Source organism: Muscardinus avellanarius (genome assembly GCF_963383645.1).
Source record: "Muscardinus avellanarius genome assembly, chromosome: X".
Classification (NCBI taxonomy): Eukaryota; Metazoa; Chordata; class Mammalia; order Rodentia; family Gliridae; genus Muscardinus; species Muscardinus avellanarius.
Genome location: NC_137792.1, coordinates 13,300,297 through 13,317,604, shown reverse-complemented (window position 1 = coordinate 13,317,604; position 17,308 = coordinate 13,300,297). Strand labels below are relative to the sequence as shown.

At 44.4% G+C, this 17,308-nt stretch overlaps 1 protein-coding gene across 6 annotated transcripts in view; it reads left to right on the top strand.

Annotated features, from left to right (window-relative positions):
* SH3KBP1 (SH3 domain containing kinase binding protein 1) overlaps positions 1-9,846 on the top strand; it is a gene marked incomplete at its 3' end in the record, with an annotated part of 239,082 nt that extends 229,236 nt beyond the window's left edge. For 3 of the 6 annotated variants that reach the window (XM_080719048.1, XM_080719047.1, XM_080719046.1), the window contains 4 exons: positions 616-744; positions 5,617-5,882; positions 7,905-7,968; positions 9,805-9,846. In XM_080719048.1, coding sequence (XP_080575174.1) covers positions 616-744; positions 5,617-5,882; positions 7,905-7,968; positions 9,805-9,846 — 501 coding nt within the window. The remainder of the gene's footprint in view (positions 1-615; positions 745-5,616; positions 5,883-7,904; positions 7,969-9,804) is intronic. The other 3 variants (XM_080719051.1, XM_080719050.1, XM_080719049.1) reach the window with 1 other exon arrangement.
* Between the last annotated feature and the right edge of the window lie 7,462 nt (positions 9,847-17,308).

Genomic DNA, 17,308 nt, shown 5'->3' with positions numbered 1-17,308 from the left:
GCAGTGCTCTCGGGCTGATGAAGGCTCATCACTGGACCAGGGGCCTAGTGGTCCCTTGCCTCTAGAAGTGGTCTTCACTCAGACAGGTTCTTTAGGACACTTTGTTGTACAGCTGATTTAGTGAGTGTGAAAAAGAGTCAAGGGAAAAGATCAGGAGGGAATAGAGAAAAGGAAGATGAGAGGAAACTTCTTTATGGCTCTCTAAGGCACTGTGTGTTCTTCCCCAGGACACTGCCAGCCCTGTGAGTGTGCGGACCATGTTGGCACGTCACCATTAAGTCTGCAGTACCCAGCTCAGTGCTGGGCAAATGTTTGCAGAAAGAGAGGGAACAGGAAAGGATGGATGACAGCTGCTGGCATGGATGAAGTGATTGACAGGCACCAGGACAGAGATCTCTGGTTTAGGAAACCTTGCTTCTTGACCCCAGTCATCTGCCATGTAACTGTCTCTAGGCCACAGATAATAGCACACTCTCTGCCTCACGGGGTTTTAGTGGAAAGACAGGCAAAACAGAAGCATCAAGGGCTTTGAGAAACATACCGCATCATTTTAACGAAGGCTGCTTCAGCCGAGGTCTGACTCTGACAAAAGCGTTTTCTTTTGGCTTTATCCAGTCCTCCCTTTCAAGCCCCGATATCTTTGACTCCCCAAGTCCCGAAGAAGATAAAGAGGAACACATTTCGCTTGCGCACAGAGGAGTAGACGTGTCAAAGAAGACTTCAAAGACTGTTACCATATCCCAAGTGAGTGACCAGCCAGGGCGTGATGTCCCCGCCCTTCCATGCATGTACTAACCATGGGTTGTAAACCAAACAAGTATAAACAGTACAGGTGTCTGTCATTCATTAGTGACAGCGATTACCGTAGTCACCCAAATCCCTAAGCTGTGTTTCAGAGTGTCAAAAACTGGACAGAATCCATGAGATATAAATTTAGTTAATTTCCATGTTCCTTCTAGTGGTTGGATCCTATTTTTGAATCTCACAGACATATGCACAGATGCCCTCACACACCACAACCACAATAAAACAACTTTAAAAGTCTTACGGTATCTACAGCGTCTACAGTAAATATTATATATCATGCCTGCCCGACATGGAGGTGCATACCTGTAATCCCATTAGCTGGGAGGCTGAGACAGGAGTGTTGCAGTTACGGAGCCAGCCTCATCAACTTAGCAAGACCCTTAGCAACTTTGTGAGACCGCGTTTCAAGATAAAAAATAGAATAGGGCTGGGTTGTAACTCAAAGGTTGAATGTTTCAAAATAAAAAATAAAATGGGGCTGGGTTATAACTCAGAGGTTGAATTGTAACCCTGGTTTCAATCCCTGGCACCAAGAAAAAAAAAAGTGCCATGCCTTCTTCTCACAGATCTTGTCTTTTATGTTTAAAGCTGGAAAAATTATAATTGGAAGATCATAATATGGTCTGTTAAAGAAAATCTGATTTGGATTTATGTTCTGGAGTAAAGTTATAGTCTAAAGTATAGTAATTTCGTTGCATGCTCAGGGAATGGTAGAGCTATTTTAAGTTACTTGTTTGTAAGAAAACAAAGACTGCTGCAAGGTGGTACATGCCTGGAGTCCCAGCACCTTGAGAGGCTATGGTCAGAAGGTCACTTGAGCCTCAGAGTTGGAGACCTGGGCAATATAGTGAAACCCCATCTTAAGGGGGGAGACATAGCTCAACTTGGCTAGCACGTGCAGGGCCCCAGGTTCTACCCTCAGTGCTACACAAAAAAAGATATTGTTTAGCTACTGAATGCAGCTTAGAACCAAGATTTTAAGTTTTCATTCTCTCCTAAGAAAACTCAGTCAATTGGGATTATTTTCTCAGAAATAATAGCAATGTCTTTCTGCCTAAAAGCAGAAGCTGTGGTCTTTTGAAGCTGGAATTAGCACAAAGAAATCAAAGATTTTGGATTTTACTTCTCATAGATTTAAGAATGTACACATACAGACTTTTTTAAAAAAATCTGATACTGTAAGCAAAACAGAACCCTATAAAAACAGATCAATTTTAATTATCCACAAAACCAAAGCATTTTTTCTTCATAAAGGATTCCATTTACTAAAGCTGGATTATTTATTTATTTGGTTGGTTTTTGCTTTTTTTTTGGTACTGGAGATTAAACCCAGAACATTCTACCTCTGAGCTACAACCCCAGACCTTTTGACTGTTTTATTTTTGAAACAGGGTCGTGCTAAGTTGCTGAGCGTCTCACTGAGTTATTGAATTTGACCTCAAACCTGTGATCCTCCTATCTCAGCCTTCCAAGTACTGGGATTACAGGCATGCGCAGCTGTACCCCGCTGAAATTTCATTTAGATTGGTTTTTGTTTGGGGTTGTTTCTCTCTTTCTCTCTGTCCCTTTCTTTTTCTTTCTTTATTTTGGTGAGCATAGGTATACCTAAGGTTTCCTTTTCTCCGACATCCCTAGGGTGTCTCTATAGTGACATCTACTGGTAAACAATGGCTTTTCATATTTGTGATTTGCACAACTTTTTCCATTAGCCTATTTCACTTCCCTGGAATTGTCCGGTTGTGTTTTTTATTGCTTCTAGAATTCCCACTTGAACTCATTTGACAGGGAACATGGTTACCTAGGCTCTCTGAGGGATTAGAAAAGTAATTGTTACCTGGAAGGGGCCAAGAGAACCAACCAGTCATGTAGGAAAAGCCAAAAGAAGCGCTGATTCAGGTATCTGAAGTTAGTCAGTGTTATGGCATTGTTGTGTTGTGAGAGGTACAGAAGGGTGCAAAATTGGAAATGGAAAGGGCATGATTCCAGAGAGTGGGGCTCAGCAAAGCAAAGAATAGAACAGCACAAATGTTTAGACTCAGGCAGCCAGTTAGCGTCAGGCGATAGCATAGGGATCGAATCCCAGTCTGCCCATGATTAGCTGTGAGACTTAGGGAATTGCTCAACTAGTTCTCAAACAGGGAACTTCCTGCTTAGTAAAGTGCTTGTGCCACTTGCTCAATCCCTGCATAAATTACAGAATTGAAGCCAGCGTGGCGGTGCAAGTCTGTAATCTCAGTACTCAAGAGGCTGAGACCGGAGGATCTCAGGTTCAAGGCTAGCCTCAGCAATTGAATGAGGACCTCTGCAACTTAGTGAGACCCTGTTTTAAGAATGAAAAATAAAACAGGACTGGGGATGTATCTAAGAGGTAGAATATCCCTGGGTTCAATCCTCAATACCAAAAAAAAAAAAAAAAAAAAAAAAGGCCTGGTGAGGATTTACCAACTTTAAATTGTAGAGCTGAAGTCCGGCATGTGATCAATACTCTGTAAATGTCGACTCTTCTTTCCTCGTACTATACCTCCTACTAACAACAAAGCACAGGCTGGCAGATCGCTGTCCCTGGCAGCAGAGAGTGCTTTTCCTCAATGGTAACTTGGCAGAGAAAAGGCGAGCAGGGAGGCTGGGTATGATGGCCCATCTGCTTTTGGCTCGCTCTGCCCAGTCTCTGCCTCTAGCACAGCCTGAATCCTGATTCTCCCTCCTTGCTGCCATGCCAGCCAAGCCCCATCTTGGCACCTGCCTTGGGGTGGCCGGCTGGGCGCCTGCTGCTGGAGAGAATCCCATAGCTGCGGTACCAAGCTTCCCTCTCCCCCCTCACCTCCCAATGCCCCAGCCCACTACTTTGCTTCCCCTCCATGTGCCTGCCAACATACTCTCTTGCTGGTGTCTCCTCCCTGGACCTTCCAGGGGCTCTTCTACTCTCCTATTCAGAGCTTTCCCATGGCCTGTGCCTGCCCGGCTTCCTTAGGACACTTCTCCATCGGGCCTTCTCCCACTTGACTCTTCCAGCTCCAGCTGATCCCCCTCCCCCAGCATATTGTGCAGCTCAGGGTCTTATCCCTCTCTGAAAACCAATAGAACCCTTCCTTGATCCTGTCTCTTCCCGAGGCTTCTGCATGAGTTTGCACTCTCTCCCCTTTTTCTCAGTGAAGTTTCTAGACAAAGTTCTCAACTTGCCAGCCATACCCCTCACCTCCCATCCAGATGCCCACCTGCTGCCATTGGGTTTCTGTCTTCTTTGCACCATTAAGTGGGCTTTCCTGCTTTTCTCTCAGCCCCTTTGGCCCACTTATCAAACCATTGTTTCCTTCTGGAAATTTCTTCAGGAGGCTTTCATGACCCAGATCCCTCTACTGGTCTTGCTTCACCCCTCTCTTACTCCTTACCAGTTCGAGTTAAGGGCTCTCGATCACTTCTCTGCATGCCTCTTCAACTTGCACATTCCCCAGACCCCACCATTCCCATTCTGTCTTATCTAGCTCCATGGCTGTCAATAACTCACTCTTTTTGCCTCTGGCCCTGCCCACTAGCCATAACCCTTCAGCTGTCCCTCACTCGGGATCCTAACATTCAGTATGTGTCCTCTTCCTCCCATGAAAGATGTAACTTAATGCCAGGTTCTCCCCTCCCCACCTACTCCATGCCCCTGGCTTCCTCTTTCCTCCTAAGAGCCTGAGCAGGACCTTACCTCCCTGGCTACAGGGTGACGTCTCCATGAGGACAAGAACTCCATCAGATTCACCCATGCCCCACCCAGCACCAAGAACAATACCTGGCACAACTTGTTACCTTTGGCTGACTTGACTGTGTCTCTCACAGTTGTCTTCTCTTTAACCTCTTAGCCACTCTGTAGGAAAGACCCTCACTGTTCCTAGTCTCTGTTGTGTAAGAATGACCCAGCAGGTCCCTCTAATGCCACAGTTACCCCCAGAGGCCCTTCTGCAGCCAGAGTGATCCTTAACAGGGCTCCTGATTGCTATTACCCTTTCAACCAGCCCTTCTCTTTCCTCAGCTCACCTGTTCCCTCTGACCTTCCAGGCATGCTTCTCAATCTCTGGTCTCTGAGCCTTTGCCAAGGGCCTTCTCTTCCCCTACAACTTATTTCTCCAACCACTCTCCATTCCTGTGGTCCCCTCCAAGATGGCGCCTGTCAGCTGTCCCTCCCTGCTGCCTTCTGCCTAAGATGGTCGCCCCTTTGATATGTTTCTGGGGCTCTCTGTGCTTCTTCCTTCTTGTGCAGTTGTCCTGCTCATCTGCAGCGTATTGGTTTGTCTGTCTGTCTGCACCCCACTGGATCCTGAGCTGGGACAACGTCTTGCTCGCTTCAGAGTTTGTGGTGCCTGACAAGCAGTTGGGCATCTCTATGTGTATATAAACTCAGTCAGAAAATATATATCCAAAAAGAACACCAAATCTAAAGCACATACAGGCAGCCAGGCGTGGAAGCACACACCTGTGATTCCCGTACTTGGGAGGCTGAGACAAGGGCTGGGGGTATAAAATGGAGATAGAAGATGGTATGTCCCTGGGTTTAATCCCCAGTGTCATAAATAAATAAAAGGCTTGGGTGTAGCTTGAAGGTAGAATGCCCCTAGGCTCAATTCCCCAATATAAAAAACAACATACAGGTATATCTTTGGTGGAGGCCATGCATGTGCCAAATCAGCCCTTAGCTCGTGGATGGACTGAGTAGAGTGTGTGGAGAGTGGGGTCAAGGAAGTGGAAGGAGGGTCTGCCTCACCACGACAGGGAGGCACAGCACACGAACTCCTGGCTCTGAAGCCTCTCCGCCTTCCCTTATCACAGGTGTCTGACAACAAGGCATCCCTGCCGCCCAAGCCAGGGACCATGGCAGCAGGCGGCGGGCCAGCCTCTCTCTCCTCTGTGGCATCCTCCCCACTGTCATCCTCTTTGGGAACAGCTGGACATAGAGCCAACTCGCCGTCTCTCTTCGGCACAGAAGGAAAACCAAAGATGGAGCTTGTGGCTAGCAGCCAGGCGGCTGTGGAGGAGCTCAGGACGCAGGTCCGTGAGCTGAGGAGCATCATTGAGGCCATGAAGGACCAGCAGAAGTGAGTGCTTGGGGACCCTCTGTGCACACCTGCCAGGTCACTCTCTGCTGGGCCAGGGCCTGGATCTGAAAGCATCCCCACAATCAGTGGCAGCAGTTATGGAATAGGTGTGGACCCTGAGAGATGTATTTGATACTTTAGTTGTGTTGTGAGCTTTTATGCTCATCCTACTGTGAACAGAAAGGGTACAGGCCGGCCACAGGGTGCGCAGGGATGAATCCATTACAAGGACTTAGCCTCTCAAAAGTCTGCAAAAATGAAAATTCTTGAGCAGGGTTTGGTGGTGCATGCCTGTAATCCTAGTACTTGGGAGGCTGAGACAGGAGGATTGCAGGTTTGAGACCAGCCTCAGCAACTTAGTGAGACTCTCAACAACCTAGCAAGATCCTGTTTCAAAAGAAAAAATAAAAAAAGGCTTGGGGTAGAGCTCAGAGGTAGAATGCCCCTGAGTTCAATACCTGGCACCAAAAACAAAGAAAATTCTTGAAATCTTCTATAAAGTACGGTAGTTTTGTGTTAATCAGTTTTCCATCACTGTGACAAAATACCTGAGAAAATCAATTTTGAAGGAGGAAAGGTTTATTTGGGCTCATAATTTAAGAAGTTCCATCCTGTGGTGGTTTTGCCCTGTGGCCTTTGGGCCTGTGATGAGGAAGTACATCATGGCAGGGAACAGGTGGTAGAGGGAACTGCTCAGTTTGTAGCAGCCATGAAGCAAATAGAGACAGGAATGGGCCAGGGTTCTCAATATCTCCTTCAAGGGCACACCCCCAGTGACCTAATTCCTTCTACTAGACCCCACCTACTAAAGGTTCTACCACCTTCCAGTAGCACCAGGGGCTGGTAATTGAGCCTTTAGCACATGGGCCTTTGTAGAACATTAAAGATCCAACCTATAGAAGGATGCATACTAGTTTACAAATAAGCCCAATGGCAACTGGGCATGGTGACAGCACACCTGTAATCTCAGTGTTTGGGAGGCTGAGACTGGAGGATCACAGGTTTGAGGCCACCTCAGCAACTGAGTAAGACCCTGTTTCAAAATAAAAACAATAAAATAGGGCTAGATGTATAGCTTGGATGTAGAATGCCCCTGGATTTAGCCTCCTGTACCTAAACAAATAATAATAATAATAGTCCTAACTGCCAGCTTTTCCTCTGGCATCAGAAAAATTATGACTTCTTCAATTAGCTGCAAGATGAAGCAACTGGCCTGAATTGGGGGGCTATAATGTATTATGGCAGTGTAAAAAAATCTTTAAAACCAAACATTACATTTTGAGCTAGACCCCCAGACCTTTTAATTTTTTTATTTTGAGACAGTGTTTTGCTACGTTTGCCACATGTTGGCCTCAAACTTGCAATCTTCCTGTTTCAGCTTCCCAAGTGGATTACAGGCATACACCACTACTTAGCTCTAACACCACTCTCCATGTACATTTCTGCAAACTAGGTTGAAAAATTTTTAAATGATGTTATCAGTTATATATGTAAAACTGGCAGTATAGTACCTGAGAGGATCTTAAGGGAGCAGCCAGACTGTTCCTAATTCCGTAAAGTCCCCAGAATTTATCTGGCTCTGGATGTTACACGTTTAGGTACTCAAACCATGTCCAGGCAATATATGTCCCTTGCCTAGACAGTGACCCTCTAGTTCCAGGACCCCCATAGCACTGATTCTCAGCCTTTGAACAGGACCATCATTCAGTCAGACTTTCCTGCATCTAGGGCTTTAGCCTCTTGCATCCTCTAAGAGGTATCTGGGAACTACCTCCATGTCTGAAATGGCCTGAGCTTGCCTCTGAGTGTAAGGACCACATGTGCTGTGAAGCTTGTGAAGAATTAGCCAGAAGTGGCTGGAGATGTAGCGCTGAGATAGAGCACCACGCGTTCGATCTCAGTACTGCAGAATAAATACATTAATAACATTCTGATGGATTATGTAGTGAGAATCAGAGGTTTCTTTTCTCTTATTGGGAAAGTCTGGGATTTTGTTTAATTCCATTATCATCTGCTTTTCAGACGAGAGATTAAGCAGTTACTGTCAGAATTGGACGAAGAGAAGAAAATCCGGCTTCGGTTGCAGGTGGGTCCCTCATGGTTCTGTTGCCCATGAAGCCTGGGCTTAGTTGGGGGCAGAGGCAGAGTTGAGGCTTTATTTGGAAAATAAATTATTATAGCTAGGTGTGATGGTGCACACCTATAATCCTAGTATTTGGGGGGCTAAAACAGGAGGATGACAGGTTCATAGCTAGTCTCAGCAATTTAGTGAGGCCTTCCACAACTTAGTGAGACCCTGTTTCAAAATAAAAAAAATAAAATAGGCCTGGAGTATAGCTCAGATGTAGAATACCCCTGGGTTCAATCCCCAGTAACATACAGAGAGAGAGAGAGAGAGAGAGAGAGAGAGAGAGAGAGAGAGAGAGAGAAAATCAATGATTGTTACTTTTCTGCAGCCTTTGATATACTTCATGTGATAAACATCTTAAAATTGTATAGACTTTGGGCTCCCAAAAGACTTAGGGAAAGGGAAGATATGTAAACACACCTCCCTGTTAGGTTTCTAATGTGGAATCTATTTTAATATTTCCTTTGTGAAAAGTTCTCCCCAGTTTCTGAGAGTCTCATTATAGTAGCTTCCAGAAGACATGGTGCTGTGGAGAGGCCCAGTTGCCAGCTGGCTTCAGTCATGTGGTCACCGGGACTCCAGGAATCACAACTGTTTACACTCAATGCTTCCTCTTCATCTCTTTACTCCTCCCTTGTCTCAGTAAACATTCTCAATGCTGTAATCCAAAAGACATGACCATGAAATTTAGAGGAAGGAAGACTTATTTGCTGACAGTTTTTTTGAACTCTCACAGTTGAATCCCTGTGAGGCCAGGATCTGAAGCTCAGGGCATGGCAGCAGGAAAGAGAAGGAGCAAAGTACAAAGGCATTGCTTCTCACATCATGAACGCTAGAAGCCGAGAGCAAGCAAGGGAATCAGGAACCATATATAGTCCCCAAGGCCACATCCCTAGAGACCTACCTTCTCCAGCCACACCCTATCTGCCTAGGTTACCACCCAGTAAATTTATTACTGCCTGGACTTACCAATGAGATTACAAACAAGCCCTGCTTCCAACATTGCTACCTTGTTTCTGTGAAGGCTAAGGGGACATTCAAACCATTCCATCCCTGATGGTCATGTCAGTCCTGCCAGGGCATTCACTCTCTCCCCCTGTAAGTCCTGATCCAACTCTGACATTACCAAATGGTAGAGAGCTTGTGGGGATTACAAATGATCAAGACAACTTTCATCCAGTTGGTTCCCTTGATGGTGATTGGGACCAATTGCCCCCCAAAGAAAGGAAAGGTGCCAGGTGTGATGGTACATGCCTATAATCCCAGTACGTAGGAGACTGAGACAGGAGGATTACAGGTTCGAGACCAACCTCAGCAACTTAGCAAGACTCTAAGCAAAATAGCAAAACCCTGTTTCAAAATAAAAAGTGCAGTTGGCATAGTTCAAAGGTAGAATGCCCCTGAGTTCAATCTCTTAATACCACAAAAAAAGGAAAGAAGGAAAAGTACCATCACTTGCCATCACTTTCAGGTTGCTGACACACACCCCTTTGGGCTACTCACAGCTGCCTTCTGACACTCTAAGAGTTCACTAAAACCAAAATAATTATCCTTTTGACAAACCTTGGAGCCTAGTAGCCTGAGAAATAGAAAGTCCACCATGTCCTCATGTATTGTGCCTTTTCTTTAGGTTTATGTCACTTCTCCCATTGTTGTTGAGTCTTTATTCAGATGTCATTTCACCTTTAAAATTGTTAGGTTGATAACTTTCTTTCCACTGACCAAATTGATTATCTACGAACACAGCCAATCCACTATGCTTTTGTTTGGTTCTATTTTTTTTCTCCTTTGTAGATGGAAGTGAATGACATAAAGAAAGCTCTTCAATCAAAATGAATACTTGATAACTGAGATGTCGCATTATTCATCCTGAGTCCAAGACTCAAATTTTCTGCCCCAGCCAAAATAATCTTGTGCCAAAAGATTAAGGTTTGCCTCACCATGTCCCTGTGTGAAAGATTAGCACAAAAGTCTTAATAGCACAACGCAAATTCCATCCAAGAGGAGACTCCTCCCCATGGTGTAGTCCTGGGTCTGGCACTGGTTGTGACTTAGAGCAAATTGTGCTAGAGGCTTTTCTACCTTGAGATCTCACGCAAAACGAAAACTCAGGCAGTTTAGTCCATAGTGGTACTATTTTGATGATATTTTCCATTAATAAAATGTAATTTCAGATTATTCGTTTACAAGCTTTATAATTTTATGATTTTTTAATCGTGTTTTGTCACAGATGCCCCGAGTGTTTGTACTACACCTAGTCAGAAGCGAGCCTCCTGTTCTTTTGCTTCAGGCGGAAAGCTGCCTCCTCGCTTTGTGTTCCTATTGAAGATTCTATTACATATGCAATTTTAGGCCCAACCCACCCCTGCCCCTGCCAGCAGACCCCAACACCCTAAGAGAAATTTTAGCTTGTATATGATGGTATATTTACAAAAAGAGAAAAGAGAAAATCTGGTATTTGCAATGATCTGTGCCTTCTTTTTACCACCCTCTTGATTGGAGCCTCTGTGATGCAGCTACCATGATTAAAAAAAAAAAGAAGAAAAAAGAAAAGAAAAAAACAAATCGGCCACTTCTCCAAGTCCACTAGAGGCCACTGTCTTCGCAGCTTCTCTCACCCTAGCCAAAGGTCTGAAGAGGAGACAGCTGAGAAGTTGGGCGTGCTCTGTGGTACCAGCTGTGACTTTTCAGTTTCTCCTACTTTGAGATTGTTCATGAAACTAGAAATGTCAACCTTGCTTGATTTTTTTTTTCATCAGCCAAGTTAAACCCCTGCTTCCTGTCCTTTGCACCTTTTGCGTGAACAGAATATGCATTATTAAAGCAAAAATAAATAAAAGTAAAATGCAAATGAAAACCAGGGGGGAAAAGTTGTATTATTTCCTGCACTGGGTTATCTGTGTGTGTGTTTTCATTGAAACTATTCACATAAGGTCTCTTGCCTCGCTCACTTGTAACCCCTTCCTCAAGACTAAGAGAACGGGAGGAGGGTCTTGTGGCAATGTAGCCACTGGATCTTGCATTTATGGAATTTCTTTTTCCTCCCCAAGGAGACTGATGTTTGTAGTACATGAACAGCTCAGCCTTAGACTATGTGACTGTTTTCTTATCCTTAGCTGAAAATGCATAGCACACTGTATCACAAGATTGTATAGGGGGTGATGGTGAAAGGTATGGTCCCCAAAGATGTTTGAGGAGTTTCTAAACAGCTGCTTTGTGTATTTCCTGAGTGTTATAGTGAAACCACTAACTATTAATCTATTTGCACAGCCACAAAGAATGAGAATTGAGCCTGGCATGGTAGTGCATGCGTGCAATCCCAGTGCTTGGGAGGCTGAGACAGAAAAATTGCAGGTTCACAACCAGCCTCAGCAATTTCGGGAGGCTCTCTGCAACTTAGTGATACCCATTCCCCAGTGAAAGAAAGAAGAAAGAGAGAGAGAATGAAAGAGAGAGAAAAAAAGAAAGAAAGAAAGAAAGAAGAAAGAAAGAAAGAGAAAGAAAGGAAGGAAGAAAGAAAGAAAGAAAATTGATAACACTGAATGAATGATGCCCCAAATCACCCCATATTATTTGTAAGTGAGAGTATAACAAATAAGCCAGGTACAGTAGCACATGCCTGAAATCCCAGTACTTGGAAGGCTGAGACAAGAAGGTTGCAGGTTCAAGGCTAGTCTCAGAAACAGGTCTTGTTAAACCCTGTTTCAAAGAATAAAAAGGTACCAGGCGTGGTGGCGCACGCTTGTAATCCCCATGCTTGGGAGGCTGAGACAGGAGGATCGCGCAGATTCGAAGCCAGCCTCCACTGGCTTAAGAGACCCTGTTTCCAAATAAAAAATATAAAATAGGTCTGGGAGTGTAGCCTGGAGGTAGAAGGCCCCTGGGTTCCATCCCCAGAACCACAAAAATAAAAATAAAAATAAAAAGGACTGGGAGTGTAGCTTGAGGGTAGAATACCCCTGGATTCAATCCCTAATACCCCCAAAAGTATCATGAATAATTGCCTCTTCCTTTGTCTCTCTCTCTCTCCCTTCCCCTGCCTTGCACTTGACTGCATACTTAGCCTTTCTGTTTGAAGTAATTACATTCCGTCCAGTACTTACAGAGCCCTAGTGCTCTGGTTCTCCAGGGGAAGGGGGACAGGCACACAGTTAAGGCACACAGTTAAGCACATGCCTGAAATCCCAGTACTTGGGAGGCTGAGACAAGTAGGTTGCAGGTTCAAGGCTAGTCTCAGAAACAGGTCTTGTAAAGAAAGAAAACTAGGCATGGTGCCTCACATCTGTAACTTCAATACTTGGGAGACTGAGACTGAGGGATTGCAGGTTCAAGCTCAGAACATGGTAACATAATGAAACCCTATTTCTTTTTTTTTTTTTTTTGGTGGTACTGGGGTTCCTGGAAGCCCTTCTACCTCCGGGCTACACTCCCAGACCTATATTTACATTTTTATTTGGAAACAGGGTCTCCTAAGCCAGCGTGCGCAGCTGGCTTCGAACCTGCGCGCTCCTCCTGTCTCTGCCTCCCAAGCGCGGGGATTACAAGCGTGTGCCACCATGCCCAGCTATGAAACCCTATTTCAAAATAAAAATAAAAATGGGCTGGGCTGTGGCTCAGAGATAGAATGCCCCTGGGTTCAATCCCAAGAAAGGAAAGAAAAGAAAAAAAGGAAAGGAAAGAAAGAAAGAGGGAAGGAGGAAGAAAGGAAAGAAGGAAGGAAGGAATCCTACACACTTCTCTCTCGTGTCTGGATATATCATCTTTTTGGCAGCCTTGGCTTCAGTGTACTTGGGCCAGGAACACCAAGTTTCTAAGGTCAGTGTTAAACATTCCTATACCCCTTGAGTGTTCTAAGCATTTCTGCATTAAACTTGAAGCCTCCAGAGATTTTCTACCACCTAATATAAGAATGAAGAATAGATTCTTTGATGTTTGAAGCTAATCATTTACTCATCAAGAACATTCTTAATGATATAGTTTTATAGAATGTATATGCAGAGTAGGATCATTAGTAATTAAATCAAGAGGTTGGGGCACCCTCATAGGGTACTGGCAACAGGGAATGTGAGGGATAATGTCTTCCCTCATAGAGGCCATAGGCTTCTTTTGTATAAAAAGAAAGAGAAGTGATTGTAGAAAAAGAAGTTGGCATATCCAGCTTTATTACTTCCCCTTGGGCTAACTAGCAAGGGGATTCGGCATCATGGAACTGGATGAGCCACTGCCCACATCTTTACTCTTGACAAAATGGACCCATCAAGGATACTGAAAGGCTTGAATATATCACTTTTGAAAAAAATTCTTTGCATTCAACATGGACTCAACCAGGCATCTATGGAGATTATTTTTTGCTTCATTTTCTAAAGTTGTATCTAGAAAAGTCTTACGTATTGTGCTTTGTAAAGGAAGATGATTAAAATGAAATTTTGTGCAACTATTTTCATTTAAAGTTGTCACGGTCCAAGAGGAATGATTTCTTGGAATTCAGACTCTTTTCCTCCATTTTACACAATCAGATTACTTTTATAGATATGTCCTTAAAAGACATGAAATAATCCATTAAAATCTGTGCCTGTGGATTCCATTTTTAAAATTGTTCAATTTTACATTCCTATCTAAGCAGAAAATGCTAGTCATTCATTCTTTTAGTGTAAAATTCATTAAATTATCATTATTCAAATAATTGTGTAAGCCACCTTTATTCATAAACAGTCCTCTAGGGAGCATACTCAAGTACATGATTTCTTTTTTTTCCCCATAAGAACATTCTGTATCTATCATCACATGTGTATCTTAGTAATGGCAGGTTTTATTTCCTTTCATAAGCAGCACCTAAATGGGAAAACTGCAGAGTGTATAATATATTTTTCATAGCTTGCCAGAGTCTGTATAAAAATAATACCCAGTTCCCTCAGAGGCTTTTGTATTCTAACCTGAGGTCATCATGCCCCCCTTATTTTGTATCAGAGTAGGGTTTAGTCCTGTAGTTATTTTTGCACAAATTAATGTCAAGGTGTTTCAGCACCAAGAGGGCTTGGTGCAAAGCTTTTCACTTTGGTTTTGTACAAATGAGAAACAAACAGAACAGAGCCATGCATGGGTGTTCAGTGTGGCTGATTGTGGCATTCAACGGATAGAAGGCTAGGTTTTTAGGAAATGGCCTGGGGATAAAGATGCTGTTCCCAATCCTGGCTTGGCAAGGACCAAGACAGAGAAAACGTCCATCCAGAAATAAATGCCGATGTTATAAGGATAGATAGGGAGAGCAAGTCTTAAGGGGATGGAGCCTAGCCAGTCATGGTGAAGCACCCTTAGAATCCTAGTACTTGAGAGACTAAGAAAGGAAGATTGCAGGTTCAAGGCCAGCCTCAGCAACTTACACCCTGTTTCAAAATTTAAAAGAAATGGAGGGCTGGGGGGATAGCTCAGAAGTAGAACTTCAAAGGTTCCATTCCTAGTACAACAAAAGATGGGGGAGGAAGGTTGCCCGTCATTCCTAATTCTGTCCCTAGGGTAAATTCCCGGTGAACCAGTTTTATGGAACCATTTTCCCCATGCAAACACATGAGGGGAAGGGTTTCCAGACTGAATCAAGCTCACTACATGGAGCGCTCATTGCCTTTTTTCATTTCCAGAAATGGACCCTTTCTCTGAACTATAACCCCTTTATCACGGTCTTCTCTTAAACTGTACCTCTACTTCCCTAAGTAAGCCTTTTATATTCCCCTATTAGTGCCTTCCTTTTGAAATCGTTCTTTCAGGAAGCAAGAAACGAGGAAGAGAGCTACCGTTGTCCTATAATACTTATTTCTAGGAGCGATTGTTGCCCTCTAACATTCTGATGCTGTGGCTTGGATCTTTAACTCAGAACCTTAACTCGGCTTGCAGGAATAAGAGGTAAACGCTAACCTTAACTCTGATCGTGGTGGGAGGAAGAGATGCGGAGTGGGGGTACAGCCACTTTAAGCGTTAACCTCTGCCAAGGTGCTTGTGAGGTGTTGATGGATTCCTCCATCAGATTTGTCAGTGGTTGTAGAAGAGCATCCTAGTTGTGCTGAGGACCAAGTAGCTCTCCACAGCTGTCAGCATCCTCAGGGCCAGGCAAATTTCCTTCAGGGACATCTGCATGCAGCCGCACAGTGTGTGGGGGGCGTCATCTCTGGGTTTTCTTTTGGCCAGTGGGGTGCCCCAGCCAGAACTTGGGCCTGTTGGATCCCTCCCCAGCATGGTGCAGCACACTACCACCTGGGGTCTTGGACCATATCCTGTCCAAGGGTGTGAGCTCAAACAAAAGGCCTGCCTGCCTGTGAGGGTGGGGAATCCCAGCAAGGGCCTACTTGAAGCGGCACCCCCGCCACTCAGACACAGCCTGCCTCCCTGCCATGGCAGCAACATGGCCTGCAAGGCTATTTCCCACCAAGATGACACCCATAGGTTAAGTGGCCTGCAGATACCTGTGCCTGTAGTGGACTCACTGGCCCTGGGAAGAGTGAACTGCCCCTTCCACAGTGTGATTGCTTCCCACCCCTGGCTCTCCGATGCCAGGAAACAGGCTCCAAAAGGGAGGAGCTCAGGCTCACTGTCCCAGAGCACCCTCCTGATGGTCTTCTCCTTGTTGGTCTCTCCCTTGTTCCTGGGGATTGAACCCAAGGGCATGCTACCTTCAAGCTATATTCCCAGCCCTATTTTTTATTCTTTATTTGGAAACAGAGTCTCACTGAGTTGCAGAGGGCCTCACTAAGTAGATGAGGCTGGCTGAGAACCTTCGATCCTCTTGTCTCAGCCTCCCAAGTACTGGGATTCTAAGCATGCAATGCCCAGCTTGACAAAGTTCCTCTAAGGATATTTTCTCCTATTGTTTGCTCCCTTACACTCTGTAGAGCCAATTCTCAGATTCCAGGACTCTTAGTTTTACTTTATTTTGAGTACTGAGAATTGAACCAAGGGGCATTTACCTCTGGGCTACACCCCCAACCCTTTAATTTTTTTTAGTACTAGGGATTGAACCCAGGGACACTCACCCTCTGAGCTACACTCCAGCCCTATTTTTTTTTAATTTTGAAAGCAGGGTCTTAGGCATGGTGGCATATACTAGTAATTCCAGTACTTGGGAGACTGAGACAAGAAGATCTCAAGTTTGCAACCAGCCTCAGCTACTTAGTGAGGCTCTCTAATTTAGTGAGAACTTATTTCAAAATAAAGAATTAAAAATAGGGCTGGGAGCCGGGCGTGGTGGTGCATGCTTGTAATCCCCACGCTTGGGAGGCTGAGACAGGAGGATCACACAGGTTCGAAGCCAGCCTCAGCTACTTAGTGAGGCTCTCGGCTACTTAGACCCTGTTTTCAAATAAAATATTAAAAAAAATAGGTCTGGGAGTATAGCCCAGAGGTAGAAAGCCTCTGGGTTCCACCTCGAGTACCACCACCACCAAAAAAAAAAAAAAAATAGGGCTGGGGTATGACTTGGAGGTAGAATGCCCCTGGGTTCCATACCTTATAGCACACACACAAACACACACACACACACATAAACACAAACACACATACATACACACACAATGAAAACAGGGCCTCACTAGGTTGCTGAGAGCATTGCTAAGTTGCTGAGGCTGGCTTTGAACTTGTGATCCTCCTGTCTCAGTTCCCCAAGTACGAGGATTACAGGTGTGTACCACGAGATCTGACTCCCTTTTTCTTTTTCTTTTTTAATTTTTAAAAATTTTTTTGTATTTTATTTTTTGTACTAGGAATGGTACCCAGGGGCATTCTATTTCTGAGCTATAGCCCTAGTCCTATTTTATTTTTTTATTTTGAAACAGGGTCTTATGAATTTGCTGAGGGCCTCACTAAGTTGCTGAGGCTGATCTTCAACCTGCAATCTTCCTATCTCAGCCTCTCAGGTACTGGGACTCCAGGTATGTACCACCAATACTTAGTATTAATTTTTAAAAATTTGAAACAGGGTCTTGTTAAGTAGATAAAGCTAGCCTTGTACCAGTAATCCTCTTTTCTTTGCCTCTGAAATACTGAGATTACAAGTATACACCACCATGTCCAGCCTAGGGCCCTTTATCTTAACTATTTTCAGACAGAAGAAGGGGAACAAAAATCTCTTTTACTGTAATTTCAGTTCTTGGGTTGCTGAAACAGGGGAATGACAGGTATGAGACCAGCATCTGCAAGCAACTTAGTGAGACTGTGTTTCAAAAGAAGGGGGGCTGGTGATACAGCTCAGTGGTAGAAGGCTCCAGGTTTCAATCCCCATCGCCAAAAAAAAAAAAAAAAAATTAAAAGTCTT